This window comes from Panthera tigris, chromosome A3 (assembly GCF_018350195.1).
Source record: "Panthera tigris isolate Pti1 chromosome A3, P.tigris_Pti1_mat1.1, whole genome shotgun sequence".
Taxonomy (NCBI): domain Eukaryota; kingdom Metazoa; phylum Chordata; class Mammalia; order Carnivora; family Felidae; genus Panthera; species Panthera tigris.
The window spans coordinates 90,360,562-90,378,137 of NC_056662.1; the positions used below are offsets into that span (position 1 = coordinate 90,360,562).

At 48.5% G+C, this 17,576-nt stretch overlaps 1 protein-coding gene across 1 annotated transcript in view; it reads left to right on the forward strand.

The window, feature by feature from the left end:
- The first annotated feature begins 2,309 nt into the window (after window positions 1-2,309).
- HK2 (hexokinase 2) overlaps window positions 2,310-17,576 on the forward strand; it is a 62,348-nt gene continuing 47,081 nt past the window's right edge. Inside the window, exon 1 of the mRNA XM_042981816.1 lies at window positions 2,310-2,802. Within this exon, the coding sequence (XP_042837750.1) occupies window positions 2,740-2,802 (63 nt within the window). The 5' untranslated portion in view covers window positions 2,310-2,739. The remainder of the gene's footprint in view (window positions 2,803-17,576) is intronic.

Sequence of the window (17,576 nt, forward strand, 5' to 3'; positions counted from 1 at the left end):
CTGGGGGAACCACTTGAGATAAACTGGTCAGGAGAAAGTCCTCTGAAGAGGTGATATTTAAGCTGAACTTCAATGAGGAGCAAGAGTCAGCTAAACACAGATCTGGAGAAGGATATTCCAGATAGAAGAAAAACAAAGAGTAAAGGCCCTTGGATGGGAAAAGAGTTTGGCATTTTTGAGGACAACATGCCCGTGTGAATGCCAGGCAGTGTGCTGGGGAAAGTATCATGGGATGGGGTGAAAAGGGAGCCGGGGGCTATATCATACCATTGTCAGGATTTTGAATTTTATTCTAGGGTTAGAATCCATTAGATGGCTTTGAGCCAGGGAGGGAGAGACACAGAATGGTTTATCTTTTAAACAGGTCACTCTGGTCCCTGAGTAAGAAGACTGTGTAGGGGTCATGATGGAGGCAGACATAAATGGAAGCTGCGACAAAATTGGCTGATGTAGTGTTGGCACTGGCTGGGTTGTTGATGGCTTGGCTAGGAGGTATCCAAGGACATGGAGAGAAGCGATCAATTACAGGGTTTATTTTATGGGTCAGACTGACTGCTTGCTGATGGACTGACTGGATATGAGGGTGAGTGGCAGGAAGGAATTAAGGATGACTTAGGGTGGATGGTGATGTCATTTGCTGAGACAACTGGGAAAGGCATAGATTAGGGGAAAATAGTTGCGTTTGGCTTTGGACATGTTAAGTGTGAGATGTAAGTCATTCAGTGGAGGTGACAAATGGTTGTTGGAGAAATGTCTGGAGCTCCTGGAGAGCTATAGATTTATATCTGTGAGTTACCAGCATGTAGATAATGTAACAGTCATGAGGCTGGGAGGGATCACCCCGGGAGAGAGCATAACCGGATCAGAGGGTGGAGGACAGCCCTGGAATATTCCAGCATTCACCAGTAGAGAAAACAGGGTCTGAGGAGCTGGAGGAACACCAGGAGGGCGGAGCTTCCTGAACTCCCACAGAGGAAGGTGTGTCCAGATATCTGGAGGATGTGGTCAACTATGCACAGGTATCACAAGAAGTGCAGTAAGACAAGGGTAGAAGTGAGATAAGAACACAGGATTTGGCAACATGTAGGTCGTTATGATGAGAATGACAAAAGCAGTTTGGGACCCAGGCCTGAAGTTGGCAAGGCTACATAGCTTTTAAGAAGTTTTGCTGAGAGGATGGATCATGGATGTTTTTGTTATTTCTGTCTCTGTATTCCAACCATGAACATTTATTACCTACATAATACTACAATAATACATACTTTGCAGATAGCACCCCACTCTTTGGGAGAAGGAGAAACTCCTCAGTACAACACGGAAGCCCTTCATCTCCCCTCCCTTGCTACCTCTCCAACCCCAGGCTCGCTATTCTCCACAAGCACCAATCTGCTGTCTGCAGCAGTCTATATTTCATTCTCACTAGCTGCCACCGCGTATATGACCTCCCACTCCTCTCAGCATCTGTAAGCCACCCCATCCCGCCCCACACACGCATTCGGTTACACACGAATCACCCACCCAGTTTCACCCACACGTCCGTCCCACAGATGCAGATAAAGCTCCTTTCCTGCTTTCTCCTTCCCCAGGCCCCTTAGAGAGGTAGGATAGGAAACTAGGGAAGAGAATTGGGCCTCAAAGTCAGGCGGGTGTGGGTTCCTTCCTGCATCTGCCACTTACTAGCTGTCTGACTTTGGGCAAGTCTCTTAACGGCTCGTGCCTCAGTCTTCTCATCTGTAAAACGAGGTTAGTAAAAAACACACCCTATCCGTTTTGCGATGCCTGAGCAGCAGCTACGGTGCCTCATTTTGCTTCACCGTTGCTCCCTGTTGAGCCACAACAGGTGAGGACTGAGATGCTTCAGAAATGTGACCCGGCAATGGGGGCCCCTCACATGACCCCGAGATACCAGAGGTGTCTCTTTCCCCGAACAAGGCACGTGCGGGCCGGGTGACTTGTCTTTCCAGTAGGCCCACACTCTGGATCTGTGATCACGCGCCCCCCACCCATAGCTGAGCCTGACGCGGCGGTGGCTCATGCGCCTTTCCGCCCCAGCCTCTAGCCACGGACCACACGTCCCATCCCTGCCGCCCGGCCCCGCCCCCTGCCCCGGGCGCGCCCCTCCAGTTTGCCGGCTCGGGTGTCGGAGGGGCCGCGCCCGCGGGCCGCGGGCGCGGATTGGCTGCGCCGCGGCGGCGGGCGGCCCGTGGGCGCACACACCCTCCCCGTGCAGCCAATGGGCGTGCGCGCGTCACTGACCGGGAGGCCCGCGAGCCGGCAGCCCCTCAATAAGCCACATTGTTGCACGAAACTCCGGAGCAGGAGTCCCGGGCCGCCGCTAGCGCCGCCGTGTCATCAAGCGAAGATCCGTGGGCAAGAGCAGCACGCGTGTTGAGCCGGAGAGGCCCGCTCGCCCAAGTGAGGCCGGACTGAGATTCTTCCCAAGTTGAGCCTTTGGTGATTCTGTGGTGAAGTTAGCGCCTTGGCGGCGGGGCCACCCCGACACGTCGCCAGGAGTGATTTTTGGGCGCCTTCTGGGAATTCGGACTCCCAAAACCTGTTTCTGGAGACCCTAGACTCTCCTGTCAGGCGTGCCATCGCCTTCTTTTTGTGCCGCCCGGATTCACTGCTCCCGGCCGGGCCGCCAAGCCCGGATACAAAGCGGTCGGACCGCGCTGCCCTCCGCCCCCGCACGCGCTCCAGCCTCGGTTTCCCAACTCGGCGCCGACGGGCCGCGGCAGGATGATCGCCTCACATCTGCTCGCCTACTTCTTCACGGAGCTCAACCATGACCAAGTGCAGAAGGTAGGCAAGCGCGTGTAGGGGCGGCTGGCTCGCTTCTGACAAAGTTGTGCGGTCCCCGGCCGGCCGCGGGCTCTCCGTCTTGACCCTGCGGGGGACCGCTTCCTCCCCATTCGGGGCCGTGGGTGCGGAAAAAGTCAGGGCTGCCGGGAAACTCCAGGGCTCGAGGAGCCACGTCCGCTAGGCACCAGCAGGCGTGTGCGCGCGTGCGAGGCGCCTGGGCTCGCGCTCCGCGCGGCTCTCCGCCTTCCTGACACCCTGCGCGCGCTCGCGCTTTTTTCTTTTCTTTTCTTTTTTTTTTTTTTTTTCCGCTGGAGGGGCGGGTCAGCCAGCACGTAGTCTGAGACTGCGGAGTCCACGTGGGTGGAGCCCCCCTTTGGCCGCCGGAGTTCCGGCGAGAGCACGTGTGGAGAATCTTGGCTGCGGTGGGGGAGGCTCCTCTGCCACGTGGGACTGCAAGGGGCTCCCGCGCCGAACGAGCGCGTCTGGGGGACGTGCAGTTCCCCTCGGCGTTCCTCATGGCCTCGCGCAGGTGGGCTTGGGGAGAGGCCCCCTACCCCGCCAGAGGGAGTTGGGACGGGGGCCAAGTAACTCCGCCCGCCGCACCCCCTCCCCGGAACTGAGGCGCCCGGAACTGAGGCCCCGCGAGGGGCGTACATCCCCCACCGATCGGCCTGTGGACCGCCAGGCCTGGAGTGGCCGGGGCCCGCCTCCAAGAAGGGGGCCAACTTTGGTTGATACTTCTGGTGCTCCTAAAACTTGCTCGAGGAGGATCTCCCCCCCCCCCCCCCCCCCCCCGCCCCACTGTACCGTCTTTTTAAGAAAAGTTTTTGTTATGTAAACGAGCTTATTCCTGCCTTAGGCTCCGACAGGTCTGCCTACCTAGTTCTCGGCAGGTTCATATTCTCTCTCTTTTCTCTCTCTCCCTCCCTCCCTCTCTCCCTCTCCCCCGCCCCGCCCCCCCCCCCGTCTCTCGCCAGGTCATTTCCATAAGAAAGAGCTTCTGGCCCCGCCGGGACCAAGCTCTAGGTGCTGCGGGATATGGGGTGGGGGTGGGGCCCGGCCCAAGGTGCAATCACTCTAGGGAGTATTGAGTTTCTGAAATCCTGGGGATTTCTGGAGTGGCACCTGACCATGCACCTCAGCTAGGACTTGAGAAGAGGGGATGGGCTGAGGCGGAGGTAGAGGTGTCCAGACCTGTGAGGCAATGACAGCGTTGCTCAATTGCATACTTGAAGCTTCTGTGTCTTACAGGGAACACAATTTTGGGAGAATGTCTTGACATAAATTCGGTGCAGGGACCTGCTCTTACACCCATTCTGGGGATTGTGAGAGCAAAGGTGGGCTGCCATTATGGTGCTTTCAGAGCAGAGACACATGAACCCCCATATAAAACATGGCCATACTCAGCCTCGGACTGGAGTAGCAAGCAGCGGGAGGCTGGTTTAGTTGAGTTTTACTCTGCTTATAAAACGGCTGTTGCTCTCTCATTCCTGGGATGTAGCTCTGCTCTGCACTTTAATGCAGTTTATTTAAGAATGTGTCTGTGAGCCGGCAGGATCTTGGCAACTTCTTTCGGCTTCTCTGCCCAAGAAGTGAGTTAACCCTTGGGGAAGACTCATCCCTTGGCAAATTCTAAAGCAGGAAGCTGGAGGATTATTAATCCAGGGGAGGTCTTCTCGGATGCGTGAATATCAGACCAGGACATTTTAATTCTTTTACAAATTGTCTCCTACTCCAGGGGAGGGAGGCTAAGACCTGAACCGTGTCATGGAATGGTTTGGGGGCCATCTCTTTGGTCCCAGAGTGGAGAGATTATTAGCCAGGGTATCTGGAAATGAGTTCTAATCTCTGTTTTATGGTTTATTAACCTCAGGACCTGAGCAAGTCACTTTGCCTCTTTGGCCTGCTGATTTCTTTTTGTGTCTTCAGCAGGCTCCACGCTCAGTGCGGAGCCTGACATCATGACCTGAGCCAAGATAAAGAGTTGGAAGCTTTAACTGACTGAGCCATCCAGGTGCCCCTGGTTTCTCTTGGTAAAAGGGGAATGACAGCAGTGGTCCTGTCCACTTTATAGAGTTGTGATGATTAAGCACAGTAATGTAGAAATGTCTTTCTTGTAGATTACTCTTATCTACACTCACAACTTCCTTTTACCCTGTGAAGTATCTGGGGGGAGACAGGTGTATTTCCTCTAAATTACCAATGGAGGCAGAATAGAGTCAGGCCCTTAACTTACCAGGTGTCAGAACCTGGGGCTTGGCCTCCTGGCTTAGGTGAGCAAAGCTGTTTGATTCCAGCTGCAATTAGATAGGAAGTAGGAAGAGAATCAGAATATTTTGGAAGCATCTTTTCAAGTTGCTGCTACAAGGATGACTTAGGAAAGAAGGATGAAGCTTGAGTTTAATTTTAGAGTCTTTTGAAAAGGTCTTGATTTGGACTCTTCTGAAATCCCCATTATCTTACATATTCTGGGTTGTGGTCTGAGGCATGGAAAACAGATTCACCTGCCCAGAACTGTCACCCGCCTCCCTTCCCCCACCCCCTGCCTCCAATTTGTATCCTGATGGACAAGCCCAATGTTTTGTACCATTAGGAGGAGAGTAAGCGTCGTTTGCTCACTTTTGCCGATGAATGCTTTGAAACTCAAGAGCAAATACTTACAGCATCTACTGTGTACCAGGCACTGGTTTAAGCTCTTTACATTTGTTAGCTTATTAACATTCATAACAACCTCACAAAGTAGATGCAATTATTGACAGCATTCCTGTTTTACTGGTGAGGAACGAAGGCACAGTAACTTGTCCAGGGTCACTAGCTTTTTTGTAAAACCTGGGAATTAAAGCCATGCAGTTGGGCTCCAGAGTCCCATGCTCTTGACCACATTCACCTGCTTCTGGGAACAATATTGGACTCCATCCTAGCCTGTGTCTGCATTCACTCTTGGATGCTGGCAGCACCCTCACTTAGCATGCCCAGAAATGCAACTAGCTCTTCTCTTGGTTGCATTAATGGCACCAGTACCCTCTGGCCATTCTGGCTGGGAGCTTTGGACTCATTTCATTGACTTTCCTTTCTGATTGCTACACATTTGTCAACCGGTGTCTGGCTTACTTCAGAGGCCTCCTAGGGTTTCTGTGTTTCCACTCTCTTTCTGGAGCCAGACTGGAACATTTCAGAAGCCTTTTAACACCGCATGCTGAATGCCCCCTGACTCCTTCATATTCTGTATCTTCACTCCCCGAGGACTTGCCTGGCCATTCCTTTGAATGCCACACTCTTCACACTAGGTGCTTTTGCCTTATCATGGCATTTTTATCATCCCACTATGCATCAGAGTTGGTAGTTTTCAGTTCCAGTTCCTTCCTCAGGACAGGGAGAATCCTGGCTGTTCATCTTTGTAGCCACAGTTTCTGGCTACCGATGTACTCAATAAGTGTGAGGATGAGGGAGGGGACCTTCCTGGAGACAGCAGCTCAGCAAGGGCTGTGGGAAGGGGAGGAGGGTGAGAGGCAGATTGGGGGATGGCTAGTTCTGAGCTGAAGGGATGGGTGGATGGGGAGACATTAAGAGAGAAAGGCAGTGGGCTCTTCCTTCGTCAAGGCCCAAGGTTGATCCTGAGAAAAGGTGGGGGGGGGGGCTGGGGGGCACCGGGAAAAAGGCAGAGGGTAAGGGTGTTTCCTGTCTGCCAGCAATCAAGGCTTTATGCTCTGTCTGTGGAGAGATAGAGGATTCTTTTTATTAATTGAGGTATAATTAATATTCAAGATACAGGGTTTTTGCCGCTTGGGAATGAGAATCAGTTTTAACCATGGAAGTGAAATGAAGTGTGCATGCCTGCCTTTAGCCATTGGCCAAATTATTTAACATGCACAGACTGGTGACATATTTTCACTCCAGTTATGGAATATAGATAGCTCATTCGGGCTTCTTTCTGTGTGAGTGAAGCGTGGCTGTCAACTCTGGACTTAAGAGTGGGAGGAATATCTTGGAAGCAGAAAATTCAGCAGAGCCCCTAAGAGTCAAGATAGACAAGAGTTTTAATGTTTTCTGAGAACTTATTGTGGGTACCAAGCCCTCTGGCTACTACGTGGGAAACTGAAACTAAGACCCCTTTCACTTGTCTGGTGAGATAAGTTAGTAGTGAAGAGAGGGTGCCTTACCATGGGGTGAGGAGTTAGAGACCTCCAGAGAACCTTGATGGGCATGCCTTGAGCACCTGCTATGTGCCACTAATCTTCAGATAAGGGGTTAAAATACCAGGAGTCAGTACTGATCACAACCTTACTGAGATTAGTTTTGGCTGAGTTAACTAACATTGACAGGTACAGTTTTGCGTTTGTTCAGCTTGTATGTACCGCTTAGCATCCTAATACTGTCTCTTCCCCGCTCAGGAGCAGTTGATGGTGGTAGGAATATTTTGTAACTTTTGCTAATCATCCATTTTTTTTGTATCACCAAATTTCTATTTCAGAGAGCTCCGGGAAGCACTTTTCTTTACCATTGAACTAATTAAAATTCCCTTTGAGGCTCCTCAGATAAAGCCAACTTTTTTTTTTTTTTTTTTAACATCACTTTTCAAAGTTGAACTTTTCCAGCACTGTGAGGAGGGTGAGGGCAGTTAGGGGCCCTTTTCCAAGGGGAATCAAAACAACACAAACTGCAACAGTTTTCTCAAAATCTGGCAGCCAGAGTAAGGAGATCTGATGTACTAAAAGACCTCAGGAACCCCAGAAAACTGGCTTCCTTTGTTCAGATACTTCTTTAAAAGACGACTCTAGATAATGGGTTCCTCATTATCATTGTTGAGTTTTGCAGTCAGCAAGTTTGGTTTGTTTTCCAACACTGTGTGTTGTCTGTCTTTTCCTTTCCAAAGCAGTGGGGGGCTGGGGGTTGAGCAGATCAGATCCCAGAGTTCATTGGCTGAGTCTTAATATCGCACACCACAGATCACAGGCTATGCTTTCTTGTACTGGAGTGGTTGTTTCTGCTTGCTTCTCAAGCAGGTCTTTCAACTGCAGGGCTGTTGGCATTTTGGGCCATGCAGTCTTTTGTGAGGGGTGATCCTAATCTATAGTAAAGAGCAAGGATTCCCACTGTACCCAAGTTGACAGGGGCAAAGCCTGTGTTTTATTAGTTTCTTTGTTTGGTTTTGTTTTTGTTACTGCTTCTTTTGAACCATAGTTTTCAACTATTGGTGATTTTGCCTTCCAGTGGACTTTGGTAATGTTTGGAGACATTTTTGTCTGTCACAGGTTAGGTAGGTGAGGATACGTTATTGCATCTAGTAGGTAGAAGCAAGGGAGGTGCTCAATCCTACAACACACAGGACAGTCCCCTTGCAACAAAGACTTTTTTGGCCCCAGATATCTGTAGGTTGAGAAGCTGTGTTAGAAGAGCATAGTTCATCCCCTCCTTCAGTTTTATAGCGCATTGTTCATGGTCATAGAGCTACTTAATAGCATCTGTAACTAGGACCTTGGCTGTCAGCTCACAAGGTGCCAGGACATGGGACAGTCATGGTAGGAAGTGGTCTTTTACAAAAGTTGAATTTGAGGTGAAGTCTGCAGACCATGGCAGTCAGCAGATGTCCATGACCCTGGATAATGGGTAGGTTACCTGGGTTACTGTTTTTCTGTATTTAACCAGAAGAATGTGGGCAATGTAAGCACTCCAGGAAGCCCATGGGAGAGAAGTCTGCTCAGTTATCCACAAGAGAATCTCACCCTGGTTGTTGCTGGGATTTTCATGGAGGCCAGGCATCCATCAGGCTTCTGAACAAAGCAGGCGGATGAGCTGACAGAACATGAGTAAAGGAGCTACTATAGCTGGGGGCAGAAGAGAGAGGCCAGTGATACCCACCAAGGGCCAGTCCAGCAGTCATATTGGGAGAAGCTGTGTGGTGAGTGATAGAGCCAGTCTCCTAGGGTTGAGTCCTGGCTTATGTAACCAGCTTTGTGAACTTGGGCCAGTTAATTTAACCTTTGTAGGGCACTGTTTCTTCCTCTTGTAAAATGGAGAGTTTTGGGATTAATGCCTTAATAGGGTTATTGTAGGGATTAAAGAGGGTTCATATATAGGAAGCTCTTGGAGCTGTGCCTGACACATAGTCAGTTCTTCATGTTTTAAATATTAGTACATAGAGAATTACAAGCATATAGTACTACACTCTTAGATATCCTACTGTGCTGTCATCTGGGCAGGAGCAAAAGAGGCCCTTTTTCTTTTTTCCCCGAGGGCTTTTAGGGCATATGGATTCTGGAACATTAGTGCTTTCTGTCAGATGTCGGGTTGGAGTAGAAGATAGGGAGGGCAGAAGGATAGGAAGTTCCTAAATATGAGGACTAAGGAAGCATCCTCACCTGCCCTCTCTGCCATCTAAAACTGTGTCTTTCCTGGGCATAGGAGAACCATCCTTAAGTTCTTTGTCTAACTTGGTTTCCTCTGGGAAGTAGCATCTCCACTGGAGGGTCTCGGGGATGCCATGGCCACTGGTGTACCACAGCTTGAAGCATCCTCCGTGGAAGGCATGACTGATCACAGCATCAGTTCCACCCTTTTCACTGTAGAAACCTAGTCCCCTCCTCTTTAGTCCCTCCCCCAAAGGGCAGAGGCTCCCAGGGCAGTTGCTGAGACCACTTATGCTGCAGTTGGCCAATGAGATGCTTGTTTACCCTTCCTTACATCTGCCCCAGACTCTGACTTCCCACTGGGAAGCTGCTTGGGGTGGGGGATGCCCTGGGCTGTTGAGTCATGGTAGGTTTTGGTCCCACTGATCCCTGGAGTTTCACTGAAAGGAACCATCAATCTCATGTTATTTTGGCACATCGGGTAGAGGATCTGTGGCCATCTTGGGTCTCAGCAGAGAGCTCTTTGCCCCTCATATACAGACTCTGGGCTGTCTAGTGTGGCCCTTCCTGACACTTGGGTACCCAGGGCCCTTTCTTGACAAAGCCCAAGGCAACCTTCTTTGTGGAACCCACACTTGCCTTCCCCGATCCCTGTATAGGCTTTGTCTTGTCCAAACCCAGTTGGGAGTCTTGGCCTTGTTGCCCTGAAATGCTGCTCTCTTTTAAGGGTGGTCATGCTTTTTGCACTTTTGTCTATGGGTCTCTAAGCATTTCCTTGATGTTCCTTCCTAGGAGTGACCTTGGTTAAAACTTACCTTGGAGTTAACCAAGAGAGTGAGTCAGGGCTGAGACCTTGGCCCTTGGTGCCCACCCATCCAGCCTTCCTGCCTTTTCTCACCTTAGCTCAGTGACTCCACCCTGGAGGTGGTTCATGTGCTTCAAAGGCCTTATTCCCAGACTCTTCCTTCTGGCATCTCATATTGTCTGATAGAGGAGTTAAGCCAGATAAGCCATCAGGGTTAAATGAGGGCATGTGAAGCTACACTTTTCCTTTTTCCCATTTGAGAGACTTCCTCCTCCTGCTTCCTCCCAAATTTTCCTGTCTCAACCCCTTCCAGGGAAGCTTTCTAGCCATGTCTCATCAGTTCCTCCATCAATACCTAAAGCTCCTAAAATAGCAAACATTTCTAAGTGCTGGGCTTTGTCTATGCACTCACACTCAGGCCATCCTGAAGCAGCCCTCTCAGGTAGACATTATTATTACCTATTGTTCAGATAAAGACAGCAGGGTACAGAAAGGGACAGCACCTTCCTTGTTCAAGGGCCAGCCAGAATTCAAACCCAGGCAGCCTGACCCCAGAACCCAGACCCTTAAGCCCAGCCTGGGGCTGCCTGGAACAACTGGAGATGGCCACTTGTGTTTCAGTTTCATGGGGCTGTGAGTCAGGTGTCATTTGGGACCTTTGGATCATCTAGTTCCAGTTCTTCATTTTATAGATGAGGAAACCAGGTGCTGTGTACCGAGTGACCAGCCCAAGTTTATATAGGACAAGCCCCAGAGCAAGAACCCACTTTCTTGGTCCCTGTTTCCCTTTTGGCACCAGTTGTGCAGCATGAGCTCTTCCCATCAGTCAGGCATGGGCTCCTCAAGAACAGAGGCAGGATTTGCCTTGCGGCCTGTACCTAGAGTAACCCTATAATTTATTGTCCAAACTGGGCCACTTTGGGTAAAAGGGGACACTGTTAATACTTACGCTGCTACCTCAGTGTAAACTGAGCTCGTTCTAGGCTAACTGGACATATGGTTGCCCTGTCTGTGGTGGCTGTGATTGTGGGGTGGGCGGGCAGACTGGGAAGGTCTGGGGCAGGACATGGTGCGCAGGGACAGATCCACAGGGGCTCAGTGCAGCAGGTGGACACCTGGCAGCAGGCAGGAGTAGGTCGTTCAGACACGAAGCTCAGGGGTAGACTCAGGTCCCTGGCATGGGGCTATCCAGGGAAGGCAGAATCTGACACTTCGGGGACCTGGGGGACTGACCAGGGCAGCCAGGTAGCTGTAGAGGAAACCATGCTGCTGCCAGGGTCATGTGCCGTCAGGGCTCAGGTGAAAAACAGGGTTAGGCTCTGAGCCCCTAGGCATTCTAGAATGGCTAGCTCTCCCCTTTACCCAGGTTACTCTCCCACTGCTTCGGCACACTGTAGCCCCTTGTATGTGACTGTGACATATGATTTGAACACCTAGTGTATCTCAGTACTGAGATAACTGTTGGCATCACAAGTGTGAAGTTGGGAACGTGTGTGAGTGCCTTTAGTCCTCTGGGACCAGCGAGGGTGGAAAGACACAAGGTATCAAAAATGTGTTGGCAGCTGGGAATTTGGGGAGACACCATTTGTTCTGGGCCCTGAAGGGCAAGTGGGAGTTTGTTAGACCAGAGGAGGAGAACATTCTAGGTGTGGGGTCAACATGTATACCTTTGTAACCTTTTTGAGGCACTCCTTAGAATTCTATTGATGTGTGCATGATTTAAGGGATTGTAAATCTGTATTTTATTACGGTGAAAGGAACTGCCTACTATCTGCCCTTACTTTCAGTTTGTAATTACTTGCTGACATATTTGCCTCCCACCAATCGACTGAACCCCTTGCAGGCAAATACTGGGGTCTCCTTTCCCCTGGCGTCCTCTGCCCCTAGCACACTCCATTTAGCGCTCAATTAATGTGTGTAAATAACTGTGCCAGGGTCATGTACACCTGGGACATATCATCACCATGCTGCCCAACAGCTGGAACAGAATGTCTGAGGACAGGAAGGTCCCGAGACCCATCCATGTCCCAAATCCCATCTCCTGGACCCCTGATGGGTGCTGTTGCCTGAGGTCTGTCTGGCTGTAACTCCAGGCAGCTGAGGCAAGAACTGGAAGAACAGGAAACCCTGTGACTCACACGGAGGTGCAGCAGGATCCCGGAGGAGTGGCCTATAAGCCTCTAGGTCAGCTCCACACTTAGCCTGGCGCCCCAGGCTTGTGAGTGCGTGGTGCGTCAGCTGGAATCTCCCTGAGGTGGCATGGTGGCCCCAGTGAGGTTCTGCCTTGTCCCATCCTGAAGAAAGTGTTTTGGCAGATCTGTTACTTTTGGTTGGCTGCCTTTCAGAGGAAGGAGCCTTAAAGAATCCAGGATCTGCTGTGTCTTTGCCTCCTCAGTTTATCTTTTTTTCTTTTCTTTTCTTTTCTTTTCTTTTCTTTTCTTTTCTTTTCTTTTCTTTTCTTTTCCTTTCCTTTCCTTTCCTTTCCTTTCCTTTCCTTTCCTTTCCTATCCTTTCCTATTCTTTTCTTTTCTTTTCCTTTCCTATCCTATCCTATCCTATCCTATCCTATCCTATCCTATCCTATCCTATCCTATCCTATCCTATCCTATCCTATCCTATCCTATCCTATCCTATCCTATCCTATCCTATCCTATCCTATCCTATCCTATCCTATCCTATCCTATCCTATCCTATCCTATCCTATCCTATCCTATCCTATCCTATCCTATCCTATCCTATCCTATCCTATCCTATCCTATCCTATCCTATCCTATCCTATCCTATCCTATCCTATCCTATCCTATCCTATCCTATCCTATCCTATCCTATCCTATCCTATCCTATCCTATCCTATCCTATCCTATCCTATCCTATCCTATCCTATCCTATCCTATCCTATCCTATCCTATCCTATCCTATCCTATCCTATCCTATCCTATCCTATCCTATCCTATCCTATCCTATCCTATCCTATCCTATCCTATCCTATCCTATCCTATCCTATCCTATCCTATCCTATCCTATCCTATCCTATCCTATCCTATCCTATCCTATCCTATCCTATCCTATCAGAAACATCTGGCCTTGGCTTGGCAACATTACAGGATAAACTTGCTGCTCTTTGCACAGCCTTGGTCCTCCCAGGAGAAGTCTGTGAAGGCATTATTATTAATGAGGTCACTGACAGTAGTTACCTGGGTTTCCCAGGATGGGCACACCTGTGCCCTAGGTTAGGGCACTCAGCTGACCACTGGATGTTGTGGGGCCTGCCAGGGACTTGGCCTGTGGTTTGGGGAAGCTTCTCCAAGCCTTGGTTTCCTTGTCAAAGACTTGAGGTAACACTGGCAAAGGAATAATGCAAAAATAAATTCTTTTGAAACTAAGTTGCAAGCCTGTGTCAGCATGTAGAGTCACTGGAAGGCTGTGTGTGGCTGCATTTAGATTATGGCTCCCCTCTCTGGTCTGACCTCTTACAGACTTCTTTGATCTTCTTGGGCCCTCTTGACCATGAGTAGGGGGTAGACCAGGGCCTTGACCTTTATTCGTCCTGTATTTTAAAATTGTAGTATAATATACACAAGAAACTGAAAACAGCAGGTAACCACCACCCAGATGCAGTAACCGATCATTACCAGCACTAAGTATAATCACTGTCCTACCTTCTGTCAGCATAGATCTGTTTCTGTACTTCATATAAATGGACTCATAAGGTATGTCCCTTTCAGTGTCTAGCTTCTTTTGCCCAACTTTATTATTTTTTTATTTCTTATTACAAAAAATTTTTTAAATGTTTATTTTTGAGAAAGAGAGAGAGAGAGAGAGCTCGAGTTGGGGAGGGGCAGAGAGAGAGAGGGAGACACAGAATCTGAAGCAGGCTCCAGGCTCTGAGCAGTCAGCACAGAGCCTGACACGGGCCCAAACCCGAGAACCGAGAGATGATGACATAAGCTGATGTTGGATGCTTAACCGACTGAACCACCCAGGCACCCCTCTTTCACCCAACCTTATATTGTGAGATTCATCTATGTATGTTGCTATATGTGTGGTAGGTGGTGTTTTTTGTTTTTGATTTTTTAATTTAAATCCAAGTTAGTTAATATATAGTGTGATAATGATGTCAGGAATAGAATTTAGTTGTTCATCACTTACGTATAACACCCAGTGGGTAGGTGGTGGTTCTTAACAATTGCTGTATAGTATCCCTTCTCCTCTACCCCCAACCCTGTTTCAACTGTCTGATTTAAAGCAGATGAGACCAGTCAGAGCCCTTCAAGAGGGTGCAGACTTTCTGAAATTTCTTTTCAGAAACTTGTATATATACAAATATACAGGTCATCTGTGTAGATGGCCTGATTATATCTTTGGGACAAGAACGTGAGTGCTAGGAAAGTTAAAATTCAATCAGTTGGTCTGCTTGGGGTCTGGAAGAGGCTAAAGAGTAGCAGTCAGCTGCTGTCCCTCCAGCACCTCCTGGAGCCTGGGGACAGAATGTCCAGCAGTGCTTCCGGGTGGCCCTGACGTTACATGCCTGTGGAGTTGCTTTCTTATCCATTTTGTTCATTTGAATTCACACTTCTGTTGAAGAGGATATGTCCTGTAGGGATGGCTGATGAGCATTTGCTTGATCATGTATTACTTATTATTTCTGCTTACTAAAAGGATTAGGTGATCTAGTTCAGCTTTCAGTAAAAGGAATAGACAAGGGTGACTACCAACACGCATGGAACTAGGGACGGTTCACTGGAGTGGAGAGCAGAGCTCTGAGTTTCCTGGCAGTCTGGGCAAAAAGGACAGCTGTCCTTGAGGCAGTTGTTTTCATTTCATGGCCTGTGGCAGGAAGCAGTGACTCTGGGCAGCCAGACTTTCTCCTGGCACCAAACCCTACAGAAATGTAAATGGTCAGTAAATAACACAGCAACTTTACACAGTGGGGTGACCTTTATGATCCTTCCTTCCCGTGATCCCATGACTAAAAGTGGTAGGTTTAAATCATACTAATATGAAGACATTGTAGTAGGGAGTTAATGTAATACAGTGAGGTGAGTAGTTTTCTGGTCCTAGAATTCATAATGTCTTTCCAAGATCTTGGCCCACACCTTCTGAGCCTTTTCACATAATATCCCTACTCTCCAGGTCAACATCTATCCACTGAAATGTATGTTGGATATGTGTTCTTAGCCCAGAACAGTCTCCCCTGCATGCCAGTCTCACCGGCCACTTACTCACACCTGTGACACTTCTGGGGCTGCCTTGCATTGTGCTCCCTTTGTTATCTACTGGGATCCATCCTCCATTCATTTCAGAGACATTCATTTGTTGGGTCTAAAATACGATTTGAGTTCTGTGCTATCTTGTAAAGTCTTAGAGAATAGGAATCTTGAGTTCTTTTAAAAAAATTTTGTTTGTGTGTGTATATATGTAATGTACCATTCAGTGGCATTCAGTACATTCACGTTGTCAAACAACCATCATTACTATTCATTTCCAGAATTGATTTCTTCTATTAATTTATTTATTTTTTAAAATTTTTTATTCATTTTTGAGAAAGAGAGAGACAGAACATTAGTTGGGGAGGGGCAGAGAGAGGGAGACACAGAATCCAAAGCAAGCTCCAGTCTCTGAGCTGGCAGCACAGACCCTGACGTGGGGCTCGAACTCAGCGAACTGTGAGATCATGACCTGAGCTGAAGTCGGACGCTTAACCGACCAAGCCACCCAGGCGCCCCTGATTTCTTTTAAAATCATGTTCCTGTACACTGTAGTGCTTTGCATGTAACTGGGTTTCATCACAGGCTATACAATGGGAGAAACTGGGGTTGAAGCAATGGCCAGAGTTCTGGGGTTGAATGATACAAATCTTACAGAGACAGATGTTGAAATTTAAGGTTTCTTCCACACTTCCCTTTGAAACCTCTTAAGGTATTCAACTTAGGATTTGTAATACTTTGTATAATCAACTGTCAAAATTAGAATATTGTTGTCTTCTGGATCTGACCAGTTTGGTCAGGACTGTTTTTCCCACTGGGATCAGACAGGGCGGCTTTAGGATGTAGGCAGTGGCCACCAGCCATTCAGTTGGAATTGGCCTGCAAGATGACATGGGCCCTTGTGGACCAGCAACAGGATTGTCATTTATTGTTTTTGACAATAGAAGAAAGTATCTGGGTGATTCAGATCGTAGTCTCGGCTGTGTGACCTTGGTCAAGTCTGCCCCCTTGGCCTCAGTCTTTCCAAGGTCCCTTTCTGGCTTCCACCTGTAGGCCTTTCCTTTCAGGACTTCCCCATGCCTGACCGGGGCTGTGTCTCCTCCACCCAGGACACCGCACACTTTTTGGTGGATCTTTTGTGAGGGTGACCTGCTCTCTCCATTCTCTGCATCATTGCTGTGCCATAATTTCCCCTCCTTTTAGGGCTAGTCTGGAGGAAAATGTGGACACTGAAGGAGACAGGCTTCTCATTTAGAGTGTTACTCATTTCATAAAGAGTATGGTATTAATTTCTCTTTAGAACTTCTCCTGCCTCTACTCACAATCCTCTAGAGGAAACAGGAATGTTGGACTGGTGTGTTAGCAGAAGAAACTGACCAAAATTGCCCAATGAGGAAGTTCTAGTCTCAAGATTGCTAAAGAGATGTCATTTAAAACTGCTATCAGGGCGCCTGGGTGGCTCAGTTGGTTAAGCATCTGACTTCGGCTCGGGTCACGATCTTGTGGTTTGTGGGTTCAAGTCCCACATTGGGCTCTGTGCTGCCAGCTCAGAGCCTGGAGCCTGCTAAGGATTCTGTGTCTCCCTCTCTCTCTGCCCCTCCCCTGCCCGTGCTCTGTCTCTGTCTCTGTCTCTGTCTCTGTCTCTCTCTCTCTCAAAAATAAATAGACATTAAAAAAATTTTTAAACTGTTACCACTTTTTCTTTAACACACGTGCTTGCCTCCAGGCAGGGAGGTGGCCTTCTAATACCTCAGCCAGGCTTTGCTTTCAGCCTGCCTCTGTTTCCCCAGTTTCTCCTTTCCCTCTTTCTCCCTGCTAGAGTTTTAAAGAGAAGCAGCCCAGTGTGATAGGTCACACATCCACCACAGAAAGAGAAAGAACAGTTTGGGGAAACAGCCTCTCCTTTTGTTAATCCTGAATGTGACTAAGGTAGGGTTAAGAAGTGTCACTGATTTGCTGACAGTGCCACTGGCCAGTGGGGAGTCTAGCAGAAAAAGAGAACGGTTAGATAGAGCTTTAGGTCCATCATAAAGCCATTTATGCCAGTGACTGCTGTGTGGCACATTCATCCCGTTTTACAGGGAGGAAACTGGGTCTCAGAGAGTGACTCATCCAGTGTTACATACCTGTACATATGCTACAGCCAGGATTTGAATGATTTTTCTGATGCCACAGCTTGGCTAGACCATTTCTAACCATGAAATGAGGGTTGGCCTGAGTGATTCTGCTTTGATAGTTTCCAACCACCTGAATGTTTCCAACAAGTATACAGGGTTTAATCTTTCCAATTCCCAGCACCCAGGATCAACACAGGATTATTTCACACTTGGCCTAATGTTCTTATTAACTACTGACTTCCAAAGACTCCAAAGACTACAGGTAGAAAAATGGTAGAAATGACCTTAGGCAGTATTG